Raw genomic sequence first — 19,238 nt, 5'->3', positions numbered from 1 at the left:
ACAGCGTTTTCCTCAGAAGTTGGTACGTTTCCTATGGATTTTGAAATGACCCACAATTACATATGAAAGACTCTGGAAGACTACAGCTGTCATACCTCTTCCCTTGATCATCCCTTGTCTAAAAGTCCTCTACAGCCTGCTAAATTACTTCCCCTCATTGCCCACCATCCCTTCCTGCTGTGTGCCCCAGTTCCCTGGAACACAGGCCCATTCTGTGGTGGCTTTTTCTGAAAAACACATTGGAGCCCCTCAATAAAACATGACAAGAAAACAAATAGGACATTTAGTGGGACCCTGGGCAGGGTGGAGAGACAGGTAAATTTATGGGGACATGGAAAGCGAAGAGAGTCCTCACTCCAAAGTTGGATTGAAGCCAACTGAGAAACAAGAATTCCAGTACAATGAACATTTGCTGACATGGAGTTGATATTCCTCTAATGTTTATGGACATTTTATGTTAAAGTAATAATGAACAGGCTTAAGAACTGGTTGTACACGACCTTGGGTAAGGCCTCAGTCCCTTCCCCAGACCACACCTGAGGATCCCAAATAAGATATTAACTTTGCTTACGGTAGGATGTCCTACCTTGTTGCATCCCTAGATTTTTACCTTATTGATTAGAATTCTATCAGATGCCTCAGAAACTACCCTGTAATCTTATTTAGATTCCTTGGTTGCCCTTTGAGATAGTAACCTTAAACTCCACCAGAATCCTCTCTATGACTGATGTAAACAGCAGTGCAGTGGTACACCTCTTCTCTGACAACCCGGTGCCCATGGTGTGTCTTCCTTTCTTCAGAGCACCTGCGTCTCTTAGCCCTGGTACTTAAAATGATATCAACGTATCTACTAAACCTCAGCTCTACTTTTTAAACTGCCTAGTCCTGAAATTCTTTTCAGCACTGATGCCACAAATCCCACTTCTGCTTGAGTCAAGGTCCCTAAAAGTTTTAAGGAAACACCTTGGGCTGCTAAAGATGACAATTAGCTGTTTCTCCTGTGCCTGTACCCCACAGGTGAGGACAAAAACCACTAAAATTAGCTGAGGCCAGAAATGCAGGGAAGGCAATGCCTCTGGCATCACTCTCTAAAATGGCTGCCACCAAAACCAGAGACCAAGAACATCAGACAGTCATAGTGAACTGAAGGAGGTCAAAAAGTCCCATGATCACAAGCTCATTCTCCTGCCAACATGAGGTAAATAAAGGGTTTCGGGAGACCTACAACAAGTCCTTCACTCACTCCTTCAAAGACCAGGGTGGGAGGAAACAGGAGCAGCAGGAATTCAGCTCCGCAGCTTGAGAAATAGACACTGCTGAGAGTTTTGGTGTCCATAGTCCTCGTCCCTCCCTCATCCCTCCATCCCTCCATCCCTCCATCCCTGACTCCATGCTGCCTCCACCTTTCCCCACCATCTCTTTTCTTATTCATCTCTTGCAGATCAGCAGAAGAAAGTCTGGCTACGATCTCAAGAAATACTACCCATTATTATTTGTTTAGTTAGCAAATCTGGAATCTTCTTTCTTATCGCAACTCCAAAATTCTGGTTGAAATGTTCTGATTGGTCCATTTTCATCAGTAGTCTCATTTTGAACCAATCAGTTATGACAGGAAATAGAGCCAACAAAAAGAATGACTTTCCTGGCTTCAGTTACATGGCTATCAGCTACAACAAGGAAGAGGCTCCCAGAACACTGTTTTTAGGAGACAGCACAAAGTTCAGGCTATTTTGTCTCACCTACAGTCAAAAGCAATACCTGTGACATTCACCATGTGCTATATATTTAGCCGTTCACCAGAGAGTTCTAGTGTGTGTACTTTGCAGGCTATGTATCCAATGTGTGGAAGGACACACACCTTCCAAACTTTTGTTTTTTTCACTTGTGCATAGAGATGAAAATAACTGAGGTCTTCCACCCGCTTGGGTGCAGAACCTATCCGTGATGGACATGCACCATAAGAAATCTCCTTTGCTATAAGTCACAGAGATTTGCGGGCATTCTGCTATTCCTGCATTCCTTTGCCTGTTGCTGTGGTTTGGATAAGTGCTTCCCAAAGATCATTTTGCTAAATGCTCAGTGCCCCAGAGTAATGCTACAGGGAAGTATAGAACCTAGTGGGAGGTCCCTAGGTTACTAATACTGTGCCCTTAAAGAGTGGGAGCCCTGTTTCTTTCTCTCCCTCTTGCTGCTGGAATCATAGTTTGCCGCACTGTACACTCTTTCTATGGTGTGTCATTCTCATTAGAGACCTAGAGTTATAGAAACATCATACTTGGACTGGAGCCTCACAACCACCAATCAAAATAAACGATTTGTTAGTTGCTCGTCCACTGAGGTACCTGTGCAGACTGAGGCTCCCACCCACCCCCACCCCCCAGCCCATTTGCCACGGCCACTCTTTCTGCAGGACCCACTCGGCTGCTAACGGTATCCTGGCTCAGCAGCCCCTCTCCAGTGTGAGCTGCGGCTTCTCTTCCTCATGACAAAACACGTCTGCTTCTTTGACCCTTTGTCAGAAGAGATTTTGAAATGCTTTTGAGGCCCTAAGAATGCTTTTATGTGTCAGAAAAGTTCTCAAGAAATACAGATCCTGAGTCCTGGGGCAGGAATGAGAACAGGTGTGTGAACACTGTTACTGGGTCTGGAGATTTGCTTTGCCATGGGCCCTTTCAGACTTATTCCTCACCTAGATTCTTTCAGAGCCTCAGATGTGTCTCTCCCCTGAATGGCAAGTGGCTGCTTTCTGTGCTTGGTTTCCTCAAGCCCTCTGGTCTCCCTGGGTTTTTCCTGATGTTACACAGGGTGGCAATTCTCGTGAGTGGAATTTCACAGAGAAATCTCTCATAAGCTAACTGTGAGGAGACCACAGTTCAGGTTTATCTTTTATGAAAGACTTGGTATCTAGGCAGGAGCTCTCAGCTGGGGATGTGTGAGGGGACAGAGGGAGCAGGGGGTGTCCTGGGTAATATTTTGCTTCTCTGCTGTGGAGAGCAGAGAGCAAGGTGAGGACTAATCTTGGTTGTCATGGAAACTGCTTGTGACAGCTAATCTTGCTTGTCAACCTGACATGCTTGGGAAGAGACAATCTCAATATAATTACCCCCATCAGACTGGCTTGTGGGCATGTCTTTGGGGGCCATTTTCTTTATTGCTAACTGATAGAGGAGGACCCAGCCCAGCAGGGCCACACCACCCCTAGGCATGTGAACCTAGGCCATATAAAAAAGCTAGCTGAGGCCAAGGCAGGGAACAAGGAGATAAGGAGCATTCCCCTTCAGTTCCTGCTCCCAGGCTCCTGCCCAAGTTCCTTCCCTGGCTCCCTTCAGTGGTGGACAGCTAGCTAGAAGTGTGAGCCAAGTAAACCCTTGGCTCCCCAAGAACCTTTTGTCACAGTGCTCATCGTGGCAACAGAAACCAAACTGGAGTGCCAGCTAAGCCCACTGCACTACTCACAACAGCTGCCGCACAGCGAGGGCCCTTGGCTTTCAAATGTCTCCAGTCCAGAAAAACCACGCCACAGATGAGCTTTAACTAGGAAGTTTTGTCTTCCATTGGAGACTGGCTACTCTGGGTCCTGCCTTGCTTCCCTTGTTAAAACACACCACCTCCCTCCTCTCATGGGAGACAATGCTTTTGGCATCCCCATATCACGGGAGGTGACACAAGAGAATGAGACGGGAATGTCACAGAACTAGCAAACAATTAGTGCTGTCGCAATAGCTGCCAGGACATTTGGGGCTGTCTTACATTTTATCTGTCATGTTCACTGATTAAAAGAGATTAATATTGAGTCCCTCATGGAGGAAGCCATAAATTATTCCTTTCCTCTCTTTAAAACTATCTGAGGCTTACAAGCTTAATCATAACATAGTCTCACCAATTTAGAAAGAATATCTGGGTCATAGTTTGTTGTTGTTATGAAAATGCTACAAAGACTTAAAAAAAAATGCATTGACCTCAAAGTCTAATACTCCTGAGATTAAGAACCAAGTGTCTTATTTTCTTAAATGGAAGTTGAGCCAGTAATATATGACAATGTATAAACCAAATAATGCCTGTTGTCTTGGATCTAAAGAAACCATTGGCAGATCTGCAAACTCACAACTTTCAGTCTGGGTTATAGACCAGCTCCTGTCTACAAAAGCCACCTTGCCTCCTGAACTAGAGTGGCAGCCAGCTATTCGCCTGCATGGGGTGAGAGCCACGACTAAGAGGTTGGCTTCAGTTTTTAGCTCTGTATCACAAAGCTTTAGGAAATCCTGACAAGTATTGTTAAGAAAGATAGATTACTTTTTTAAAAGACAATGCATGAGGGTTCCTCAATGCACACAAAATTTACCAAAGTAAGCGCATTTTAGCTGGATAACGGTAGAGGGGTACCCAACCTTCCTATAAGACAAAGAAAGGTTGCATTGATCACACACAGTGCCCTGACAGGGAAGGACCTCTGTGGGTCATTCACTCAGCATGTACATTTTAAGACTCTGCAACAGAATGCCAGCAACTCTGAGTCAGGCCTTTCTTACAGCAGAGTCCCATCCCAGGGGACTAAAGAGCTTAAAAAGTAGGGAAGATGCCATATTCTGACATAATACAGCTGTGTGTAAACAGGGAAGGGGCAAAGGTGACCGGGGCAGGAAGCCCAGTGGCCTCTGAAAGTCAAAGGCACAGGTCACATGGCCTTAAAGCTTCTTGCAATGTCAAAGAAATAACTCCATCAGCAAAGTTCATTAATTTGTTTAGGAAATTGTTTTATTAATGTTGGAACATTACAAATGTTCAGTAAACTATTGAGTAATAATCACATAGATTATTTTAATACCACATATTAACTTAGCTTCTCTCCTACTCCAAAACAGGCCATGTTTTGTTTGTTTTGTTTTTTTAACAAGAGCAAATAAATCAGGTGATGTAACTTTAATAAATTAAAGGATTAAATAAATGCAAATGACATTCTACAATTGGTGTCAGTGGATTGGGAACTGATGGTGTGGACCAAAAAGATTTAATAATTACTAAAAATAAATGGTTCTTCACTTTTCATTTGTGAATAAAACAGTTTGTAAACTATTTCTTTCAAAAATCAAAGTTCCAGTTTTGTATATAAGTAATTATTTTGCTCTATTAAGTGATGGTCTTTCTTTTATGTGTAATATAATTTCTTACCTTCCTTGTTTTGCTGGAAAGCAAGCATTTTAACCATCAGAGACTGTAGACCAAGAGCTAAGTGATCCTCCCAGAACTGGTTATCTATGGGTCTGAGGGCCCACTGAAATTATAGGCAGAACTATTGAACAGGTTAGTTTCAGCAGTTCCCCAAAGTGACCCAGAGCTCAGACCCTTTTAATGCTATTGTTATAACACAGAACACAAGTAAACGAAGTCATTACTAGTCGAGGTATGCAGTATGAGTACTAATTCCTGTAACACCGCACTGGAACATAGTAATACACATGGTACATGCTAAATTTGATCTGTCTTCTCAGATGCCAGATGGCCTATAATAAACATTGTGAATAGTAATAGTTAACTATGGAAAACAGAGTCAAACTCACTAAAAGAGCAAAACCTCTTTAAACATTTCAGGTACAAAATTTAGTTCTAATTTTGGACAATTTTCAGTAGAACTTGTCTCTTAAACTTGATGGCTAAAGATAGAACTTAAAGCTTACCATGGGGCTGTGATTGAGGATTTATACACTAAATGTCTGCTTATTGATTTCAACATTTGCACGGCCTAGCACAGTGGGTAAGATGATAGATTGCCAATCAACCATGTCAAGAAATTATCAAAAGTTTCTATTGACTTCTCCTCCTGAAAGTTCACAAAACTAAAATTAGTACCACACTTGATTATGACCATGTGAAACCTTCAGGATCTGTAAGTTGAGATTCCTTGTATTTGTAAGTAATGACATTTACTAGCATTATCTCTTTCTATATCAGAATAGTGAGGAATCTAGATCAACCATTTGCCTAAAACAGAGCAAATTAAGTCACTTTCTTTCATTAAATGTTTATTCCCAGGGTACGAGTTGGATAAATGCTAAATCCATGAAACCATTCTGTTATAAAATTTTATCAGTATGTCTTAAAAGTTTGGTTAAGTGAACTTTTCAAAAAAAATTAAAATAACTTTCAAACAGATAAAAGTATACAACAGCAGTTAGAAGTTTATTAAAGCAAAATTTTCCAAAAGATAAAATTGATTCTTAGGCAGATATAAATATGTATAAAAATTTTTATTCAAATAACTACAGCATTACTACAATGATAAATTCATTTAAAAATATTTCCAAAGCCAAATATTTATACTCCATATTATAAGATAGTTAGAGTAGATATAAAACTGGTTAGTGCCCAACTTGGTAATAAATTTTAACTATTAAGGTTGTTTCTCCCACTAGAAAAAGAAATTGTATTTCTATGGAACAAGAATCTACATGATAATCTCTTCCCTAAAATCCTGTTCAAAGGCCATTCAGTAGAAAATTAAGCCCAACAACTATAAGAAAATGTCAAAATCACATTACGCTATTTCCAAATAAGTTTTTTGACAAGTCAAAATGTCTCTCACAAAGTGAAAGTTCTTATATTTTGATGGTCTGTTTTGTTTTCCTTTTGTTTTTGAGATACGATCTGATTAGTCCAGGCTACTTCAAACTTGAAGTGGCTCCAATTCAACTCTTCAATGCTGGGATTTGAAGTACATTCCATCATTCCCTCTATAAAACATCAGTGGAGAGCAGTCAATCTCTGCTCGCTATATTGTCCAGTGGGACTCCAATGGCTTGGACTCAAGCCATCATGGTGCCACAGGCTACTGAATACCTTGGACTCCTCTAGCTTGATTCTTAACTATATTGCTTAATTTTTAACCAAAAAAAATATCAAATTCATTTTCATTTGATCCATATATAATTTCAGTATATTTTTCAGACTATCACATTAAATGTGACTTACTTAAGTCTGTGTTCAAATAGACATTAGGATTTCATGAGGCAATGTGCAAATAAATTTCTATCTACATATTTTATTCATTACATGTAACGTAATGCATATTTAAAGGTACAGTAGAATAAACACATTATTATTCAAGTCCAGAGATATAAATATTTTAAGAATAAGTCTAGGATATTTTACACTTTGATCAGTTCCCTAAGTACTTAACAAACTTATTAAATATAAATAATAGGAAGGAGACTTTAAACATACTGTAAGGCTCATGTCAACCATAGAAAGTTAACCAAAAATTAAATCACTTTCTAAGATGTATGGCATCTGTTAACTAATTTTTTTTTGCCAACCTTATAGTACAGTACTTATGAACACCAAGAGAAAGCATAGTGATCATGAATTATGATATCAAATGCATGCATACATGATCCAGGCAGACATCTCAGCCTTAAAATTGTCTCTTTCTTCATTTGTCTCTCTTTTTCACACTCCTTCCAACAAACAAACATTGTTTGTTCTGTTTTCCAGTTTAAGCAGAATATTTGCTCATCCAAACCAAAGACAATATAAAGCAGACAGAAATTGGAGTGAACTGTTCCAATGGAGAGGGGGAAGCTGCTGTATGTAGCCTTTGAAAATTCATGTATAAAAAAAAGAAAAAAAATGTAACTTTAATTTGTAACATTTTATTACAGAGTCTAAGATACATTACATTTTTGTATCTGCTAAAAGAAAACATGGCACAGGAGAACAAGCTCTTGTACATGAGCCAAGGTAAATTCTTCTATTTTAAATCTGTTATAACAGAGCAAATAAACCACATAGTGGGATAATGCAAACCAAATCACAGTAGAATTTGAGCACATCTGAAATGCACAAAATATTCTCATCATTTCAACAAAGGAAGAATGCTACTTATTAGAATTCAAAAGTTGGCTTGCAACTATGATTCAAAACTAATACACCATTAACTACTCACTGTTTACAATACAAAATACATTGTTAAAAGGTGACTAGAGGACTGGTGAGGTGCTGGACTGTTGAAAGCACTCATTGCCCTTCCAAAGGACCTTAGTTCAGTTCCCAGAACCCAAGTCAGGTAGCTCACAACTGCCCAGAGATTCCCAAGCCCTCTTCTGGCTTTCATGGGTACTGCATACACATGCATGTGTATATACATGTAACACACAAATAAAAAGTAAAAATAAGCCCTTGAAAGGAAAATTATAAAAGTAATTAGTGTTCTTGAGCCTTCTATTTAGTATTAAGCATGTTGAAATAACCAGGCAAAAAATATAGTCCAACCCACCTGTGGGAGTCCAGGCTGCTCCAAAGCAATGTAGCCTTAGACACATGAAAGCAAGCTCTTAAGATGCTCACAGTGTCTGAAATTAATACCAAAGTGTGGATGAAATGGTATATTTTCTAAAAATAAAAAGTATTCATGTATATATGTAGGTCATCTTGACAAGACATGAGACAACTTGGAAGCAATTCTTTTAATTCTAAGTCAAGTGGGGGGGGTGGGCATTGCAAGTGCTTGAAAGGATAATTAAATGATGCTTAACCAAATAAAACTCATAGACAGAAGACAACATGGGGTCTCACCAGGGCCAGAGTCATACTCAGGTCACAGTGGGGGACTGAAGAGAATGTGACAAAGGGAAAGGGAACACACATGATAATAAACGCAATGCTTGGACATGAGCCTTGAAAAGCAGAAATGAGAGGGTTAGAGGAGACCTCTCCTTTGGGTCTGTCTTTTTTTTTTTTTTTTTTTTTTTTTTGGTTTTTTCGAGACAGGGTTTCTCTGTGTAGCTTTGCGCCTTTTTCCTGGAGCTCACTTGGTAGCCCAGGCTGGCCTCGAACTCACAAAGATCCGCCTGCCTCTGCCTCCCAAGTGCTGGGATTAAAGGCGTGTGCCACCACGCCCGGCTCAACTGTCTTTTATTATAGTTAAAATACTATTAGCATAAGTTGGTGTGTTTGTATCCATTAGAATCTACACAAATGTTTTCCATTTATGATGTAGCCTAGACTACTATGTTTTTTAAAGTTCACATTGTATTAAATTATTCTTCATCAGAATATAGAAAATGTGCATGTTAGGAACAACAACTGAAAAAAAAAGAGAAGACAAATGCAATAAAAATTTGTAACTTTTTTATTTTTAAGTTTCCAAAGAAAGAAAAGGTCAGTAAACCAGTTTTTATGAAGGGAAGAATGCATGTCAGACAGGATATTACTATGTCAACCAGACTGGCCTCAAACTTGGAATCTTCCTTTCACAGCTTCCTGGGTGCTAGGAAGTCAGGTATTCATCACCATATCTGGCTAATCAGTCAGCTTTTAAATAAGGAGTAGGAGAGCTAAAAGTGAAAGAGAAATAATTTGTTCTAGATTGGAAGCCTCCCTCCATGTAAGTAGACTACATGATGACCTTGCAGATTTCCCAAGGGCAGGAAGATTCAGAGCATGAACATTGTACGTCTCGGTCCTTCCAACTCAACTAAAAGGTTGGCAGAGGGATTTGGAGAATTATTTGAGATTCAATTTTGCCCAACATATTGTCACATGTTCTCTAGTCATGTACTCTTCTTGAAAAGATTCAGTCACGTGGGCTGGGTTTCACCAAGACTTCTCATATTGAATTGATCTACATAATAAATTTAATATCTGAACTTATCATCAATTCCTAGATAACAACAGTTGAATCAGATGAAAACTAATTATACAAAAGAAGTCTTCTATGATTAAAATAAAACTACAGAAATTATAGCATATCCTTTATAAAAGCATTAAAAGTGGACTGGGGTTATGGGCTTAGTCATACAGTACCTACCTAGCATGAATGAAGCCCTGAGTCTGATCTCCAGCACTGCTGGGCATGGTGGCACACATCTGTAATCCCAACACTTGGGAAACAGAGCATCTGAAGATCAAGGTCATCCTCATAAGGAGGTCAAAGCCAGCATGGACTACATGAAACCTTATAGTTTTTTTTTAAAAAAAGCCAACCAACCAACCAACCAATCAATAGGAACATTAATAGATTCCACAAAATAAATTTTCAAATAGTAACATCATGCCTTATAACTGTTTAGTTTTCTAACCACCAGACATAAATTGAATCAAAATTAAGAGAGCAAAGTGAACCGATATATCCATTGCTACATATGGATATTTCTGTGCTGACAGTAAATTCTTAGAAGGAATGAATATGAGATTTTGGTAGATCAAAAATAACTGGTTGTTTGTAGACGCTAGAAAATACAACCAGCAGTTTGTAAATGAATCTACTACCATGACTACTTAGAAGGGGTTTCAAGACTTTGGCTTTCACAGCCACGTGCCTCAATTTCCTGGTAGAATTGCTTCTGGATAGGGTTGGGGAAACTGTTGTAATGATCAACATCAGGGGAATGTCAATAAACTCTCTGCTAGGAGCTGGTCAGATCAGTTAAATGGCATGAGAATGATTTATTAAAAGAGTCAGTGCCTTTGGTTTATATTGCTCTGTCAAATATCATGAAAATGCTTTAAACATTAGTGGGAATAATAATTGGAGCCATTGTGTAATAACAATGCTGAGACACACATGTCAGAATGTTAGGCAAAGAACACCATTAGACGTTTTGCAAGCAATATGCTATCCTGAAACTTCTTGAATACCTTCAAATGATGCAAACTTTCTAAACTCTGTTTATGATATGCATCAGATCAGTTTTGTATATTCAACTATGCTGCTTCACTCCTAGAAACACTTAAGGTTGATCTACTTTATTTAAGAAAAACCAAAGGTCACACATGTATAGCCCTCAAGGCAGAAGACAGTCCTATGTCATTCTTTCATAGGTAATACTTTGACGCCATGTGCATTGATGTAGGTGACGAGGATTCTGGCTCTCTGCTCTACCACATCAATGAGCTTCTCGATGCCTTGCCTGCCTCCTTGACTTTCCCAGTAAACCTTATCAAGGAACAGAGACTGAAGGAGCTTCTGCCGTAAGTGCTGGCTCTTCAAAACAGAAACTGCAGAGTCGGGAAACCTGAAACGATAATGCAATATTTCACTTAGCAATTGCTCAGAACTATTATTATTCCTTCCACCAGGTGCCCTGCCTTCATTAATCTGGCATAAATCACACTAGCAAATAGGACCTTGAGAACCAAATGTTTTTGTCACCAACAAGCAGACACTTCTCCTAAAAATAAAATGCAAGAAAAATGTATACTTTCCTACTTAAAGATTGCTACAGACCGGCAAAGAGAGGCACAGAATTGAGCTCACGTCAGGTCTGAAGAAGTATTTCCCTTCATCTTAAGCTCCATGTGCCCCACAGATAGTCTTTTATCTGTTTCCATTGGTAACAAGGTGGTTTGGTGAAAGGAAATGTGAGAGTGGAGAATTCTCACTGAGCAAAACTTGGAGTTTAAAGTGCAATGATCTCAAACTTGTAATAGAACAAAAGAGAAATTATTATTTTTAAAGAAAACTCAATTAGAGAAGAATTCCCTCTGATTCAGATTATACTTTTAGAACCTGAGTGATTGTTAATGCTCTTCTTTTCTATTATTGTTTTGTTTTGTTTTTTATTTTAGATTATAATATAACCATTTCCCCTTCCATTTCTTCCCTCCAAATTCTCCTATATATCTCTCCATGATCTCTTTCAGATTCATAGCTTCTTTTTCATTGTTATTACATAATATGTATATGTACATATATATTTGGTTTTTGAGACAGGGTTTCCCTGTATAGTTTTGGTGCCTGTCCTGGATCTCACTCTGTAGACCAGGCTGGCCTCGAACTCACAGAGATCCTTAGAATACTGTGATTGGGAGATGGTGGTCCTTCAAGGAGGTGAGGCATAGTGGAGGGTGGGGTCAATGGGGCAGGCCTTGCAAAGGATACTAGAACTCTACCCTTTCCTCTTCTCTCTTTCAATTCCTGGCCATGTACTGAAAAGGACCTCTCCAACCTTGATTATGAAAGTCCTGTTCATAAAAATAAATAAAAACCCATTACTCTACTATTTTTTTTTACATTATACTGGTTAATGAGATGGAAATGATTAGTAGAAACATGGTGGCATTTAGTGCCACTAAAGGATCAAACAAACAGTCCAGGTGACTATGGACTGAAATCTCTAAGGCTGTGAACCACGCTATATCTCCCCATTTTGTAAGATGATCACCTCAGATGTTAGGTACAGTCACAGCAAGCTGGCAACTGTTTTCAAATAAATTCAGCGAAAGTAAACTTTTGGAGCAAGGACATTCCATGACATCTTTCTGGACATCCTGAGGTCACTCAAGAAGAATCTGGGTGAAGCGTCTTGAGAGAATTCACTAAACTTGCTTCTTTTCATGTAGAAGGACTAGAGCCAAGTTCCAGCACACAGAGTCTAGCAGTGTGGATAGAAATCTTAGGAAATGTCTGGTTGAAATCATAGGTTATATTCTGCCACGCCCCCAGCTTGGCCTTGTCTAACTCTCATTAAAATGCTGCTAAATGCACCCTATAATCACTGGGGTTCAAGAGTAACTTTCAAATGACTTCAGTTGTACCTCAAATACTACATGGCAAGAACATACACTTATTTAAAGACAAACTTGGAGACAAGACATGGGATGCATGGACACTAGGAACCCAAGGTTAGGAATTCTGAGGGTGCTAGAAGACCAAAGGTCACAGCGCTGAACATACTTATTAAATCGCAGAAGTGTGAAGTTAAATAAGGCTTATTGTATATTCCAGGCTCCCCAAAAACATGTACCGTGCAGTCCTGTGGGCTATGAATTAACCAAGCAGCACTTTTGTATGAAGTATTAATATCCGTAATTGTAACTTCTATATCCCTTCAACTAATTTAGCTGAGGCAGAATGCATGAAAGGCAAGTATTAAAACCACTAGGCTTGCCGGGCGGTGGTGGCGCACGCCTTTAATCCCAGCACTTGGGAGGCAGAGGCAGGCGGATCTCTGTGAGTTCGAGGCCAGCCTGGGCTACCAAGTGAGTTCCAGGAAAGGCGCAAAGCTACACAGAGAAACCCTGTCTCGAAAAACCAAAAAAAAAAAAAAAAAAAAAAAAACCACTAGGCTCTTCAGTCCTGTTCATAAAAGAAAACAACCCATTACTCTACTATTGGTTTTTACATTGTATTGGTAATGGAAATATTCTATGTGTGACTCTGAACTTAGCAAAGACTTCACTTTTGCTTCTTAATATGTGAATTACATATTCAAAGAAGGTTTAACCTTAAACCCATTACTCCTCATAACGAAGTTAAGGTTTAATCTTCTTTGAAAGAATAAATAAAAGTATTCATATCTATGTGAATGTTTAAGATAGATAGATGTATGCCCCTGGCGCTCTCAATTCTGCAAAGAAATTTTAAGTCCTTGTAGTATCAATTCAGCAAGTGACATCTTGGGAATGTCAATTTTCCTATGCATAAATTCTCCTTGGGTTAGGCATTTAAAAGGGAGAACCTACCACGTATTCTGCCTTCAATTCACAGAGACATGAAGAGCATCAACAGGGGAAGGAGGGGCATGGCAAACAACCTCTCGGGACTCTCAAAACCCACAGGAAGAGTGTGCTTGTTAGTATTGAGAGTGTATATAAAATCCACATTATCTAAGAACCAAGTCAAGGGGAAACAACTAAGAGGTGCTACAGAGGATCATCGGCAAGTTCTACACTTTTTGTTGTCTTCTTCTGGGTTTGCCTTTGTTTGAGCTCTGGGGATGGAACACCCTGAGCCACACACCTGCCAGCCTCGTAAGAGTAATAACATTGGAACACAAATACAAGTATCTGCAAGGAAAAGCAGTGGGTGCGGGCTTGGAAAAGCTGAGCTCTACCATTAACTTCAGACATGCTGGGATGTTTCCCGGACATTGCTCAACTCTTAGGGAGCTACCACTATCTTATGGACTCTTAAGCTTCCAATCTAACCTAATTAGGGGATCTTATTCCTGACTAAAATGGGTAGCAAACGAGGGTGGCTCCACTTACTGTGGAAATTTATTTACGGTTTACAAAACTGAGGTTGAACTGATAAATCTTTGTAGCCCAGCTCCTGCTACTCAAGAGTCTGAACCTCCTCTATGCACAAATGCATGAGATCGGCGTGCCATGAGACTAAATGTGTTTTCACTTCCACAGCACAGAACTATCTTCCTTAACTTCACAGCAGCCTCCTCTTGACTCTGTATCCTTTCTAAGTCCTACCAAATGTCTCCTAAACGGTTTCGGTCACCTCTGGGTTTTGGGTCCATATTGAGTATAGCCGTACTTCATTGACTAGCCTCCTGCAGCTCCTCCTCTGTTTAAGACCCAGCCCCAGAGTCTATGTCTACTATAAAGATTTGTGAGTACTCCAAAGTCCTCCTCCCCAGCTTAAAGGGTCTGCTGTCCTCTGGTGCCCTGCTCTTCAGAGAGCTCTTCTCCCACTGTATTCATAGCAGTCATTTGGGTTTATCATGAATCTGACTTCCTACCATGCTTATTAGTTCTATTGACAGGCCAAATAGTTTATTATGGATTTTGACATCTCTCTTGTTCCTCCCATGTCCAATCCTGGGCAATAATAACAGAGCCTCTGCCACCTGATTATCCCTACTCCTGGCAGCCCTGCATCTGTCCAACCTTACCTACACGGGTTTTCACAATGAAGGGTGATCAAGGCAGTGAAGGCAGAAAATGGTAGGAGCTGTGCAGGCATTGTGGACTGTTGATAGGTGCACAGGCTGCTCTTGGAGGGTTATTTTACTTCCTTAGGTCTCTATTCCCACACCCATAATTTCTTTGGAAATCTATCTAACATAAGGTGTGAGTTTTCATGGAACGTTACTAGTTGTTTAACATATATGTGATCATCCAAAATGTCACTTCACTAGAAAATTTACTCTTTATTCTGGGTGTAACAGCTCCTTCCTATAATCCTTGCCCTCTGAAAGCTGAAGCAGGAGGATGTCTGCAAGTTTAAGGTCAGTTTAGAAGACAAAAGTGTGTAGCCTGAGCTACACAGAGAATTCCAGAACAGTCCAGGCTAAAGAATGAGATGGGACTTCCACAACAAAAAAAAAAGCTTACTCTCTGATGCCTTCTAGTAATTTGAAGTTTAGGTTGTCTTCACTTCTATCGAAGAAGCCCTTGTTGTTTACGAAAACCAAATGCCTTGGGTCCTTCTTTCGCTGGACAATGTGTGCTAAAGTCACAGAATTTTGGTCATCACAGTTTGGCCTCAGTCCATTCTGTGTACAGGTATCTTCCTTTCGAGGTCTGAATCCACAGCAATTGGTATCTAAGCGATTGTAAATCTGAAAATAGAAATGAAAACAAAATCCAAAATGCTGAGTAAAACCTTGGGAAAGCCAGAACATTTCCAAAGAATGGGAGCTTTCTGAACAGCTGGGCTTCCAGAATCCCAGCAGGCCAGGCTGACTTAATTAAAAGCAACTGTTAGAATAAGTCCACAGTTCAAAGCCCTCTGACTCAGATATAGTCCTAAGCATTTCCAGCTTCTGCTAACAGCTCCAATGTCAGACCATCCAACTCAGGCGTCTCCACCCTTGGTATCCACAGTTCCCACGGAATCACATTCAAGCATGTGGCCAGCAGAATCTCTAACTCTTCAGGAGAGGAGAGACAGCGTCATACTTCTACAGACCCAGGGGGCTAGCTCTTGTTTTCTCCCTGGAGCTGGGCTCTACAGATTCTGATTACTTTGTTGGCTATAAAATCTATTATACTGGACTTCAGTATTGCAGTAGCTAGCTGGAAATAAGATAGAAAAGTCTGTAGGAGGTATGAGATCCAATAATTAAGTATCAGCTAGATTCTGAATATGTGACAAAGACTTTGGAAGCTTGTTATAATGCAGATGACTAGAATAGAAAGTGGAAAGATTGATTCAAACATTGTTCAGTGTCACTTCTTTTGACCAGAACAGACAAGGTTGTTACATAGAAGAACCCTGTCTCAAACAACAACAAAATGAAATGATCAATAAATATGTCCTTAAGAGTTAAATTCCAACTGTGTAGTCTAGTACTGAAAAACATTTCATTTCCCCTACAAATTTTAACACAATTGAACATGAACACATGGTGGTAATAATGAAGAGTGGTCTCCAGCCAGCATAACCCTGGCTAACAGTTTTGCAGAATGTAGTCCCTAGTCGGTTGACCTCATTGCCTTTGGACTTGTGGGAAGGCAGAGGAAGCTGAGAACCAAAGATAGGAAGAAGAGTTATGAGGGTCCAAATCCTTTCTATGGCCTAACCTGATTACTTAAAAACTCCTACTAAACAGCACCTCTTAAAGATTCCAACTCCTCCCAGCAGTGTTGCAAGCTGGGGACCAAGTCTACAGTGCATGGGAATGTGGGGGAGAATTATGATCCAAACTGTAACAAAAGCCATGAATATTCAATGTATTCATGTTTGATCATAAGCTCTCATAAATTCAGGCCCTGTCAGCATCTCTGAAAGTAATATATTTTATAGCTTTTATTTTTAAACCCCATGAAAGCATGAGCAATTAGAAGTGGGAAAAAATGACATAGGACATCTTTTTATTGCCTTCCCCAAGTTTGACTGTTTCCTACAGTATGTTTCAAAGTGTCCTATATAATTTAATTTTGAGTCATGAGACGTTCTGATGATTTCACCAATTCCCTGACAGCCTGTTGTTGTACCAGGCAGTTCTGACCAACATCACAAATGGTATGTGTGTACGTCCAGTTCATTTTCTAGGGATGTTGCCACTGATGCTATTCAGATTCATACTTGTACTTGGTGAGTACATTACCATGTGCTGAGTGTATATGTATGTATACCTAGAGGTATAACAGTCAGACTTCAAGGTCCCAAAGAATTTGCTTTTCTGTTTTCCTTGCTCTCTGACTAAAGTATGTCTTTCTATTTTTGTTCTTGTTTAGCAATGGCCTATTAAATCATGCCCTCTTACTTTTCTAAGAGTTTTGTCATAATTTTCCTTCTGAGTCCCCACTCACTGTACCAAGTAGCATTTGGCCACCATAACCCAACTCCTTAAAGTCAGCATCATTTGCCTGGCAGGTATGTGCTAAATACAGTTCTGCATATTTTTAAGATGGCTCACCAATTTTTAAGCCTAATAAAGCACATCTCACACAACTATGAACCCAAGATGCATTTTTATTGTTCTTGTTTAGTACACACATTAAAAGAAACACTTAAGTATTGCATAGAAAACCACTCACAGTGCCCATCTGCATCTCTCTGTTCTTAAGTGGGGACCCTACAAAGAAGCCCATTGAAGGGTAAATGTTTTCAGGTAAGCAATAATGATGTTAATCACTATTAGTGTTTGAGTTCTTATCAGTTCATTAATTTACTTATTTTATGTGGATGCATGTGGTGGGTGTGTGTTTGTATGACAACCTCCACACATGGAGGGCAGAGGACGACCTTCAGATACAGTCTCTATCCTTGCACCATGCGGGTACCAGAGAGAAAACTCAGGTCATCAAGTTTGGCAGAAGGCACCTTTTCCAGGCCAGCCATGTTGCTGGCCCTGACTGAATTCATGCTTTCTTAAACTTTAAAACAAGGAAAATTATTTTTGCAAAAATAATCTACTGCTGAAGAGGACTGCCAATCATCATTTTCCATAAAAGCATTCTTTCCTTCTTTAGAAAAATACATCTTCTCAATGTTTACCTAACTAAAATTACACTCAGAAAAATCCAGGTGTTCCAGCCAATTTTTTGAAGAGATAGGATAGATATTTTTAGATATATATTTTCTTCAAAAGCTTTTCCCCCTTAATTCCATTTTCCTTTAGTAGCAATAGTTTTGTCTGTAGGAAAAAATATATCTTCTGAGTGATTTATAACTTCTGCTATAGTTACCAAACCAAGGGAGCCTCTGTCTAGCTGCATGCCTCCCCAGGAGCCATTAGACATCTGCTGAGCACCAGCTCCTTTCTATACAAAGGGACAACATCCATCCAGCTCTGTGTTCAAAATTAGGTCCATCAAGGACTTGGGTTAGTTTATTCCTCTCTTCATTGTCTTCAAAGTAACACGATTAAACAACTAATCGCACACAATGTTTCAGCAAAGCAATAGAAACTAAGTGAAGACACTGAGCCAACTCCTCTGGGGTCCCTCTTGTCACAAAGGACAGAACTCAGGATTCCAAGGCAGAAGTCCAAGACATCACCATGCTCTCATCCAAACTGATTGGATCTTCCAGGCATTGGCTCCCAGAAAAGGAAGAAAAAATAAAAGCATTTGTTTACATTTGCATAAAATGTTAAATGGTTCACTATTCAATCAATAATATTGATTACTATAAGAGTTTCAGAAGAAGTACAAAGAACTTCAGCAAAAAAAAAAAAAAAAAATGCATAAAGGAGAGCTCATAAGACTTGAGTTTAAAGAGCCAGGCAGCATTAGCTGGAGAAGTATTTCATTTCACTCATGGACAAACGTGCTCTATGAAAGCACTATGGATATTTCTAAAAGTGCTCATCGGCACTGTTTGCATTGGTGTCTCGGACTGATGTGAGGTGGCCTGGGTCCTTGACACACACTGTACAGCGCAGTTAGAGTGCACCACTGGAAATGATGGGAAGATGAAAGCCAGCAGAGCCAGTGGAAGTTAGAGTGCTGAGCCCACACAGAAAATCTGAAAATAGATTTATCTGAAAATTTCCCCATTTTCTCACATTGAACTGGAAGAACAGGAGAAGGGCAGTGAGGAGGGCATCGGGGCAATCATTAAAAGAATGAGAACCGAAACAGAGCGTGCTGGGAAGCTGAAGGCAGAGTATAATGAGGATGTTCTCACCAACATAGACAGCAAACTCCCATCATCCAAATGCTAAGGCCTAAACAAGCTAAATCAGATAGACCTGTATATTGGCATCCAACTATTTTTCCTTCTTCATTCTAAACTGGTCCACATGAGCATATGTGTACAGGTGTGCATGTATGTATTTTTTGTTTAATAAGTCAGTATCTAAACATTCTTTGTGGAGGGGGTATACATAACTTGTTAATTTGTGTGTGCACATATGTATGTGGTACACATGTTCTTATATGCAGGAGCACGTGAAAGCTAGAGATTGGCTTCAAGTGTCTTTCCCTGTCACGCTCCCTGTTAGTGTTTGACAAAGGTCTCTTACTAAACTTGGAGGTCATTGATTGCAGTGGGGTCTAGCTGACTGGCTGGTGACCCTTCTGTCCCTGCCCTGTACCTCCTTCACTGGGGTGCACAC

The 19,238-nt window shown here is 39.8% G+C and overlaps 1 protein-coding gene across 2 annotated transcripts in view; it reads right to left on the bottom strand.

Moving 5' to 3' along the window:
* Positions 1-9,968: 9,968 nt before the first annotated feature.
* The window catches only part of Gask1b (golgi associated kinase 1B), a 54,961-nt gene continuing 45,691 nt past the window's right edge, over positions 9,969-19,238 (bottom strand). For both annotated transcript variants that reach the window (XM_028880120.2, XM_028880119.2), the window contains exons 4-5: positions 15,064-15,290; positions 9,969-11,009 (exon numbers count right to left, since the gene is read on the bottom strand). In XM_028880120.2, coding sequence (XP_028735953.1) covers positions 10,802-11,009; positions 15,064-15,290 — 435 coding nt within the window. In that variant the 3' untranslated portion in view covers positions 9,969-10,801. The remainder of the gene's footprint in view (positions 11,010-15,063; positions 15,291-19,238) is intronic.

This window comes from Peromyscus leucopus, chromosome 6 (genome assembly GCF_004664715.2).
Source record: "Peromyscus leucopus breed LL Stock chromosome 6, UCI_PerLeu_2.1, whole genome shotgun sequence".
Taxonomy (NCBI): Eukaryota; Metazoa; Chordata; class Mammalia; order Rodentia; family Cricetidae; genus Peromyscus; species Peromyscus leucopus.
This window is presented reverse-complemented; position numbering and strand designations above follow the sequence as displayed.